The following is a 9,802-nucleotide window of genomic DNA, read 5'->3' on the forward strand; positions in this document are numbered from 1 at the left end:
TGCGAGGAACAAATTGCATTCGCTGATATCGACTGATCAAAGCGTAGGAGATGCCGCTTGCCTTCCTTTAATACATAAGCTGGATCGCGTTACGTGATACGTATGTCAGAAGTAAATAACCGAGACGATCCCGGCCGTAATACTACCTGCAACTTCAGTATATTATTTCCTTCTCCAGTGTATTACGCAACGGGGTACCGCGCTTATTCCGCGGTGTAAATTGAGCGAGAGGCATCGAGCGGCGAGATAAGCGAGTCCCGGCGATGATTACGAAATCGTTAATTAATATCGAGAGCGATTGCGAACGGACGAGCTTTCGCGTCGCTCCACGCTGTTTACGGGTTGCGTTCCGATATTCTTCACTGCCAATACTGACAAATCTATAGTATACGTAACGTGAATTATATTTTTTCAGTACTGGCAGTTGAACGTCGAGACGCAGTCTACGTAACTGGCTGGTGAGCACGTGGGCTCTCGAGGCTACATGAGCACGCTGGGCGAAGTTACGTGGCGAGGACGCTCCTTTGCTGTTCACCGGCCACGTGACTGCCTCGTTCTCCTCGTCGCGGTGATTATGTAAAGACCACGGACGGTATCGAATAAACCGCGGAGACGAAGTGCATCATTTACTCTTTGTGACACCGCAAGGGTTGTTCGCGCAGAATGGCGGCCACTGACAATGAGAGAAAAGCAGATCGGCAGTTTCGATCGGAAACGAGCGTTGGAAGCGTTCAAGTATTCGAACGATTCTAATCGTCACGCTTACGCGCCTTTATCCGATTAAACGTAACTTCCGATGAAATGTGAACGGGAAATCTCTTAAAACAAGCATATTTTAAACACGTTGTGCTGTTGCAATGGCATCACAAAGCATACATTAAATGTTTGCATACTATGTTTAACATTCTTGTCTACCTGGCTACTAAATTTACTAAAATACTAAATACTAAAATTAGTTAGTCCATTTATAAAGGGTAGAGGAGATAAATTTGCAAAAAGATGACACATAAATTTATTACTCTTTATTAGTTTTTATATGTTGTTTATCTTATATGTTATTAATATATTGTATATTATTTATTTTTATAGCAGCTACGCAGTAAACATCAACAGTAACGTAATATCAATGTCACAATTATTTACTCAATAATGTAACTATTACATATCATGTAATGTTATGTAACAGTAATGTAAATGTAATATAACACACACACGTTAAGTTACATTTATGTTATTAAGTGAGAAATTATAACATTAGCTTTATGTTACTGTTAATTGATGTTTACTGGGCAGTAATCAATACTAGAGGTTGTAATTCTGTAAAGCGGTGTCTACAATAGGCGTAGTAAACTTTAATCCATAAGAAACGGACCAATCACAGTCGAATGTGAGAACGATCTATTGTGACTGATCGATTTCTTACAGCTAAGGCTTACTACACTTATTGTAGGCATAGCTTAATATTTTTTGTATATTATATAGTATGTCGTTTTTCATACATTCCCAGAATACCTAGCAAACACCAATTTATAACACACGCGTTATACAATCGTTACATTGTTCAGTAGGGAATTACAACTAACAGTTATGTAACCGCAACCTGGTGTTCGCTGGGTATACTTTGGTAGTTCGTCCGCGATGTTCTATTTATTTATCGAATATTATGAATATATTCTAGAAATAACATCCACACTTTTAGCAAAAATAATTTAAAACTTTTGATAACGAGAAAAATAAACAGTTCTGATTGTTCTTCGAGTCGTGGTCTGGCTAATGCAATTCGGTTGTTTCCTCGCCGTGGCCGGTTCCCCCTTCAGATTTCGGTCAGGACGACTTCGGTTTGTTCCTGAGCCGTCAGGATGGCCACGTGACGTTCTCTTCTTCCGGTTACGTTCGCTAGTGACCCGGACGTGTCCACATCTAGTAATTCGGGTGAGGTGAGGTTGGGTATCGCACCTGCTCTCTCCCCTCCTTGACTCGACTTTTGGTGCTGGACCGGTCGCCACTCCACTCTACCGCCTATCTTCGTCGGTGTGAGTTTCGGAGTCGTTCGGAAACCGTTTCAAACCACCGGAACAATCGTGCTGCTTCTCATCGTTTAAGACGTGGATGTACGATAGACTATCACGCTCTGGTTCGTGGGATAATTTTTTTTCCGTGCCTCCCTTTGACCCGACCTTATCTGCTCGATGACTTCTTTGACCGGCTCTTCCTCGGAGGTACTGCTCCTCCTCCTTTTGGGGCGTCACTGCAAAATGAAGTATTTATAACAACATTTGAAGCGTGTTAAAACATTCCTGCACTTTCAACACACTCTCCTGATATCTTAAATTAACACATCCCAGTGAACATCAAGCTGCAGTTACATAACTGTTAGCTATAATTTCCTACTCAACAATGTAATTGTAACTCAACAATATAACGGGTGTGTAACGCTGTCGTGTTAAGCAAAGTTTTCACGTAAGGTGGCGCAACGGCATTGTACAGTCGGTCGCAAGACGGTTGTAACAGTTCCTTTACATGTTTCGGTACGTACAAAAAATACAATGAAGGGAACCGGTGATTTACGAACGATGCGCACAATGAATAATTAAACTGCTGTCAAAATGATGTTAACACATTTTAATTTTGACAGCCGTTTTACCATCTATTACGCATGTTCGCTTCGTCGTATTTTTTGCGCGTTCTGAAGTACGTAAGAAGAGAAACTGTTGCAACCGTCCTGCGACCGACTCGCACTCGTCCTAACACACATTTTCCCATACCTATTTTTGCAGTGTTTGTCTGCCCTTTTCTCTCCTCATTGCCTCGGCGGCTTGTACGTTCTGACGCCGCCTCAGCGTCGCTTCCTGCTGCTTCCGATGGAAAAAGGTCGAACTTTTTCCGCTCGTCGTCGGCTCGAAGTTGCTCGTCGACTTCATCGCTCCCTTGGATGCTCTCCTCGGGATCTTACTGTCCGCCAATTGTTTCTCCTCTGGCGATATAACGACTCGTTCGCATCCCGTCTCGCTGCGATCCGCGGACGGGTGTCTCGCGAGCCGAATTGTCCTCTGCTTCGACGACCTCGGAATCCTCTTCCGCACCGCGAACTCGTTGCTCGTCGACGGGATCGGATTCCCCCGTCGCGTCTTCCTCGATCCGTGGATCTCCGCCGTCGGAGCCTCGCTCGTTCTTCCCACACGGCGGAGACTCGCGAATTTCCCGGATCGCTTATCCCGTCCCCTGTTTCCCGATGTTCGGGTCGTTATCGACGCACCGGTGGCGCGATTCTTAGCGTATCTCTTCTCCATTCTCCCACTTGCGCTCGCACTGCCCGAAGTGATTTTCCCTCGCGTCTCGCGTTTCCTTCAACGGATATCCCTTTATCGTCGTCCTCCGCATCTCGTTCGTTCGTTGCCTCTCCGAGCCCCGGTTCCCCAGGATTTTCAACCGTTGTTACAACTCGTCCATCGGATACGAGGACGATTTCTATCACGTCGACGTTTTCGACGGTCCGGTACGGCACTCTGTTAACCCTCCAGCGAACGCGCGAAAATTTGAATCTTCAACGGACACGTGGAGTATAAATCACAGCCCACATTATTTATGTTATAAATATTAAACTAATCAATACTTTTTGTTTAACATCATTCATTTTCGTAATCTTAAATTGTATTAATTATGTAAGCTGCATTAATGCAGAAGCTTGAATTTTAATGTTTCCTCGATAATAATCGTTTCTATGCTGAAACGAGCCCAGAACGCTAATTTTGTTACAAGCTGTTGAACGACTTGACAAATTTCATGGTCTATTATAAAAAATATAATTTTACGTATGATATGTGAAGGAAGGGTTTAAGAAAATTCGTGGACAGATTTCTAAAATTTTAATATATATGTTAATGATAGTCATTAATGCATAATGATTAAATTAATATATAATGTGTTAATTAAATTATAATGTATAAATAATGTAATGTATATATTAGAATATTACACGATTCGGACGACGTTTAGAATCACATACTTCACGAGAAATGACTTTAACATAAATTTTCAATGCAATTTCGTTATAATTTAAAAAATATTTGTAAGATTATTATTATAATAAAGAAACTGATATATGTACTCTTTCCTTATTAAACCGCAAACATGTGTGTCAACATGAGTTCCAACCTACAATAGATGTAGTAAGTTTTAAGCTGTAAGAAATTGACCAGTCATAGTTGAATTATAAAAGAAAAGTCAATTATGATTGATCAATTTTTTACATCTTAAAGCTTACAGCCTAAAGCTTAGTATAGCTATTGTGATAGATTGGGACTAAACAAATATGTGCAGACAAATCTAGAAAATCTACATAGACTTCTAACAGAGGAGACAGAATTGGAATGGAGAGAATCGGATTGCATTAAACATTAGTATCAACAGAACACTAACAGAAACAGTAACATTATATCAATGTTACAATTTCCCACTTAATAATAATTAATAATGTAAACAATAGCAATAATGCAACGTAATGTCTTCTACACAACATTTATATTGTTAAATAAGAAATGATAACATTGTTATAATGTTACCATTAGTTGGTGTTTACTGGGACAGTGAGGACGACTTTTTGGAATATTAGGTTAAAATAATTACAAAAAATATTTATGAATTAACAAATGGTTGGAAACATGCAGACGCGTTATGTGAGTTACGTTATATGATGTATTATATATGTGTATGTGACTGAGTTGTTAAGTTAGGTTAGATTTATAATCAGCAATACATAAAAGAATAATAATAGTATAATAATAATAGTAATAAAAAGTCCTAATCATACCATTTTTTACTGTAAATTCACTATCTTCACGAGAATAGAAATATGTAACATGAGTTGGCGTATGGAATGTAAATTACACCGCAATTTCGGCAGCGTCGATAGGCGATACTAAATAAAATTCGCGGCGCTGCCAACCTTGATAGGTAAGGAAGAGAATTAAGGAAAGATATTGAAAAAAGCAGCACTGGAGAAAAATTTGTTTCCATGTGAAATCTAAGAAAAAAGAAACCTGGGATGTAAAACATACTTAGCGTGCCCGTTGGAAGGTTAAGCGTGGTCTACAATGCGGTCGGAAGATCATGTAGTCGTTCGAGTCGGTCTATCACAGTCGGTTATTTTCCTCATATTTGACTGTGATTGGTCAATTTCTTAAGGGTGCGTTCGAAGAGATGTTATTTAGCGCTACGCGTCGTTCTATCCTTATTGTACATGTAAAGAGTAATAAAGATGGAATGACGCGTTAGCGCTAAATAGCGTCTCTTCGAACGCACCCTAAGACTTAATAAACTTTTAAACACTTTTAAACAGTATAAAAATACCAGTTGCATATGATTTTTCGTTTGCGCAACACAATTTGGCAAATTTTATACAATACTTTTACATTTAATTAATCTTTATTTTTATATAAATTAAAATCGATATTCAACAATAATACCGGAATCAAAAGACTTTAAGCTGTCGAATGTTTCTACCATCTCGTTACCATTATTTTTGCGAGAGTTGCAGCCTGTTGAATCTCATCTATTAGCTGCAGTGCGCATCTAAAAAGATGATGTGGCTGAATAGCGTACCAAGGATCCACTATTTTTCAAATGTTATGTTTTAAGAACGGACAAAAAGGACACTTTTACATTTTCATCGGACGATCGACCGAAGGTCCAAATATGTTTTTATCTCTATCATCGCTTATGTTTGTTGTGCACCATTCACACTTATAAATGTAAACAATAGGGAACATAACCTTTCTTTTGTGCAGCGTTTACAGACGACATAAATTTGCGGACAACGATGTGAGATCATTGTTAATTCCTGAAAGTTTCTTCGGAAACTAAAAAAAATTGGACCAGGTACGCAAACCAAATTGAAAAAAAAAAAAAGTAAACAAAAACATCCTGAAGAAAACAGACAATACAACAGGAAAAGGGGAGAAAAAAAGAGTAAATATTACCGGAAGTAGTGGACCTCAATATTTATAGGATCAAATTTAGCCAACGAAAATGCCAGTTTTCCAAGAGTGTGCGGATGTAAATATTATGTTTTCTTACTATTGTAATACACGGCGAGTCTGGCGCGATGTAAAATAAATTATACGATTAGAACAATATGATAAAATACTCTGTTATGATTTCGGTCAAATTCTCTTTATTATTTTCATCATTTTATCAATTAATATATGCCCATAACTGTTACATCATATTTTATTGCAGGAAATTGAAACGCAAACAATTATTGTAATTCATCCCGGATCTATGTATCTTCGTATGGGACGTGCTTCAGATCTGAAACCATGTACATTATTGAATGCCGTGGCAAGGAGACGTTTGCCAGGTGGGATAAAATACAAGGACAGTTTCTTACCGCCAATTGTACCACTAGTAAGTACAAGTTAACACACACAGTCCGGATACGATGGAGCCTCAGAAAATTCTCTGTACAAAATACTATTTGTAATTACCAGAATAAGGAGCTAATGCAAGGTATGGAAGAGTCCCGACTGCAGATCTCGCACACCTTGCAGTCCTGTTTACAATCGGACGGGAGTCGGAGGTACGCGACTCCGCCGCAGCAGATAGCACCGTACAATCGCAGATCCTGCCCAGTGGTCTGTCCTTCGAACAACAGCAGCTGGGTAAAAACCGATCGCGATATAATCGTTGGAGATGACATTCTTTTGTTAGATCCGGAGGAGGACTTTAATATCCACTTCCCGTACAAACGAGGCGAACTCAACGTTCACTCGGGCCCGGGCGGCAGTGTGAAGGCTGTTATGGCTGACCTGAAGACAATCTGGGAACACGTGCTGAACGAGAAGCTGGGTATCCCGCTGAAAGATCTTAAGCATTATCGCGCTGTACTCGTCATACCCGATATTTACCACAGGCCTTACCTGAAGGAACTAACGTCCCTGATGCTGTGCGAGATAGGTTTCGGCAGTTGTTTCTTGTTGCAAGTTAGTTCGTACTACGTCGCATACTTCCCGTGAGAATATCGTTTCATCGCGTAATTCGGCATTTCTTCCAGACTAGTAATATCGTTCCGTTCAACTCGACAGGATCATGTCGCAGCGATATTCGGGGCGGGTTTGAGTTACGCGTGCGTCGTGGACGTCGGCGCTCAGAAGACATCGGTGTCGTGCGTGGACGACGCAATTTCTCACAAGGACACGCGGGTGCGAATGGATTACGGCGGCGGTGACATCACGCAGGCCTTCTACTGGCTCCTGCAGAAGAGCGCGTTCCCCTATAAATCGTGCGACCCGTCCAACAAGTTGGACGCGACCCTCTTGAATCAGCTGAAGGAGGACTCCTGTCACGTGGATTTAAACGTCTGCGGCTCGCAGGAGAAGAAGTTCGTCGTCGAGAAAGCAAAGCAGCCAACGGAGAAGTACACTTTGCAGGTATATCGTCGTATTTTGTGTCAACTTTTTATCAAAAATCAAGATCACACTCTGCAACGTCGTGATACATATTGGACGTGTCGCAACAGGTGGGCGACGAGTGCTTAATAGCTCCTTTGAGCTTATTCCAGCCCGAATTATTCAGGATCACCGGAACGCACACCGTACACGTTCAGAAACGATCAACGGGTGACCCGGAGGATCTTTTCGATGAGAATTACTTGAGGGAGACCAGCGTAAGCGTCCGTCCAAATATGCGTCCCAAGTTTACACTCTGTTCACACCTTTCAAATTCGATCGAGCGCGCTCCCGTTGTAACGTTCGTCCGAGCTCAATTTAATCGATTCGCGTTTTAGAGACGAGGAATCAAAGAAACTCTCGAGCAAACGTCGGAGATGCAGGAAGAGGCGGCCGCGCCCACGGCTGCGGCCGACGAGGAAGTCGTAGTTGACACGGTAAACGATTCCGCGCCTACTTTGTCAAATCGCGATTTGGAAGGTCCCCGAGATTTCGTCGTAGGTCCGCAACAATTGTTGGGCCTCGACCATGCAATATTGCAGAGCATCGAGCGATGTCGTGAGTATGAAAGATACCAGGAATAAGGTAACCGTAATTCAGCGGCAGTGTTTTTTACTGAATGAACTTTATCTCCGCAACAGCCACCGAAGATTTGAAGAGAAAGATGTACAGTTGCGTGCTAGTTGTTGGCTCCGGAATGAAGTTCAGAGGCATCGGGATGTGGCTTCGCAATCGGATATCGCTGCAAATACCTTATATGTATCGGGCCGGTATGTATTTGTTACGAGACGTCCCTGCTGAATTACAACGGTGGAAAATGCAAATTTACGACTCGAGGGAGAGGAGGGGACAGCAAAGTCAAACTGTCTCATCATTTTGTTCTTATCGTAGAACAATTGGACATTATAACGGAACCGAAGGAGATGGATCCCGGTATAACGACCTGGAAAGGTGCAGGGATCCTAAGCTGTTTGGAAACAGCCCAGGAATTGTGGATTCCTCGAGGGGAGTGGCAACGCTGCGGTGTCAGGATACTAAGAGAAAGAACTCCTTTTCTGTGGTAAAAAAAGGTATCTGCTATGTTATTTGGCGGTTTTAGCGCTAATTAATTAATCACGATTACATTTGCTTTGCATTCTTACGACCCCTTAATTATTATAATAAAAACTAACGAATAAATAATACTTATTTGACATCACAATAACTCGGTCATTCTAACTTGAGTTTTGTCGTTACGGTGTTGTTGTGCTATGTCAGCTTCCAGTAGAAAATTTACACAATCTAAAATCTCCGGTCTGACTTTCACGTAAACATCATCACCGCCCTTCATGTAGGCTGATGTTAACGTCTGAAAACATTTCTCCACGTTTGCACAATTGATTTTATGAAAATTATAATATGTTCCATCGGAGTATGACTCACCGCTAAAAATTCCTTAAATTCGTCATTCTTAGGAAAAATCGTGTCAACTACGGAATACTGAAAAATATTAATTATCTTTACCGATATTTTGCTTTTGGAAAAAAAACTGCGCGACTTTGTGCATATAATAAAAAAAAAAATTATATAAAACAGTGTCGGTATGTTTTGGTTGTACTCACCAAATCATCTTTCACACTTTGAAATATGCGTTTCGTTAGGATCTGTTCATTTTTATATGTTCTATCTGCAAAAGTTTCTGTGAAACCCACGTAAGCTTCTCGCATTTTATCGAGTCCACTTTTCTTATTTTTTAAACTGCGCAATAGATATGATAATGACGTAAATATATAATTAAATGTAAATAATAACATGCAGATTTTGTAACCAAGTTTTAATATTGTAGGTATTGGAAAGGCTCTTTGATGTACAATCATAAAATGAATTTAGGCAAGTATGAACCAACACTTATCTCAGATTTCCGCTATGTTTTTGAGGATATTATCATTCTATTTACAAATAATGTGAGAAACAATGTGAGATAAATATGCAGCGTCGTTTTATGTTTCAGTTACAGTAAATGTAATTTGAAAAATGTTGACAATTTGATGCGAATAAATGGTAATAAAAATCTTGAAAATAATTTTTAATGATGATGACGAATTAATACTTGTATTTTGAAGAACTAAATTATACTTTATATAAATAAAATTATATTAATATAAATAAAATTAATTAAACTAATATAAATAAAAGATCTGACTTGAAAATTGTTACTGATTATATATATATTTTTTCAGAAGCAAGATAGCAATACTAAATCTCATTCATTATAAAATAGCTTTAATAATGAAACCTTTTTCAAATCTGTGCCGGATCTTACTTGCCTAAATTCATTTCACGCCTTTATACTATGTTATACTCACTACTTAATATCT

At 39.9% G+C, this 9,802-nt stretch overlaps 2 protein-coding genes and 1 long non-coding RNA gene across 8 annotated transcripts in view; 1 reads left to right on the forward strand and 2 right to left on the reverse strand.

Moving 5' to 3' along the window:
* Positions 1 to 1,075: 1,075 nt before the first annotated feature.
* Positions 1,076 to 5,142, reverse strand: LOC106741864. 2 transcript variants are annotated; one of them, XR_001374218.1, is made up of 3 exons: positions 5,058 to 5,142; positions 2,766 to 3,542; positions 1,076 to 2,248 (listed from the first exon to the last, which is right to left on the reverse strand). It is a non-coding gene; the product is annotated as an uncharacterized LOC106741864 (long non-coding RNA). The 2 variants fall into 2 exon arrangements; XR_001374217.1 differs by lacking the exon at positions 5,058 to 5,142 and adding an exon at positions 4,811 to 5,010.
* A 364-nt stretch (positions 5,143 to 5,506) lies between these two features.
* LOC106741800 (actin-related protein 8) overlaps positions 5,507 to 9,802 on the forward strand; it is a 6,494-nt gene continuing 2,198 nt past the window's right edge. The window contains exons 1-10 of one of the 4 annotated variants that reach the window (XM_014614142.1): positions 5,507 to 5,686; positions 5,787 to 6,054; positions 6,238 to 6,405; positions 6,489 to 6,980; positions 7,083 to 7,427; positions 7,517 to 7,663; positions 7,784 to 8,003; positions 8,087 to 8,215; positions 8,337 to 8,515; positions 9,271 to 9,537. In XM_014614142.1, coding sequence (XP_014469628.1) covers positions 6,028 to 6,054; positions 6,238 to 6,405; positions 6,489 to 6,980; positions 7,083 to 7,427; positions 7,517 to 7,663; positions 7,784 to 8,003; positions 8,087 to 8,215; positions 8,337 to 8,509 — 1,701 coding nt within the window. In that variant the 5' untranslated portion in view covers positions 5,507 to 5,686; positions 5,787 to 6,027 and the 3' untranslated portion in view covers positions 8,510 to 8,515; positions 9,271 to 9,537. Of the gene's footprint in view, positions 5,687 to 5,786; positions 6,055 to 6,237; positions 6,406 to 6,488; positions 6,981 to 7,082; positions 7,428 to 7,516; positions 7,664 to 7,783; positions 8,004 to 8,086; positions 8,216 to 8,336; positions 8,516 to 9,270; positions 9,538 to 9,802 lie in introns of those variants that run through there. The other 3 variants (XM_014614145.1, XM_014614144.1, XM_014614143.1) reach the window with 3 other exon arrangements.
* The window catches only part of LOC106741803, a 2,886-nt gene continuing 1,605 nt past the window's right edge, over positions 8,522 to 9,802 (reverse strand). For both annotated transcript variants that reach the window (XM_014614149.1, XM_014614150.1), the window contains exons 3-6: positions 9,791 to 9,802; positions 9,047 to 9,182; positions 8,868 to 8,924; positions 8,522 to 8,793 (exon numbers count right to left, since the gene is read on the reverse strand). In XM_014614149.1, the coding sequence (XP_014469635.1) occupies positions 8,641 to 8,793; positions 8,868 to 8,924; positions 9,047 to 9,182; positions 9,791 to 9,802 (358 nt within the window). In that variant the 3' untranslated portion in view covers positions 8,522 to 8,640. The remainder of the gene's footprint in view (positions 8,794 to 8,867; positions 8,925 to 9,046; positions 9,183 to 9,790) is intronic.

This window comes from Dinoponera quadriceps, unplaced genomic scaffold (assembly GCF_001313825.1).
Source record: "Dinoponera quadriceps isolate SergipeBrazil2010 unplaced genomic scaffold, ASM131382v1 scaffold533, whole genome shotgun sequence".
NCBI classification, from domain to species: domain Eukaryota; kingdom Metazoa; phylum Arthropoda; class Insecta; order Hymenoptera; family Formicidae; genus Dinoponera; species Dinoponera quadriceps.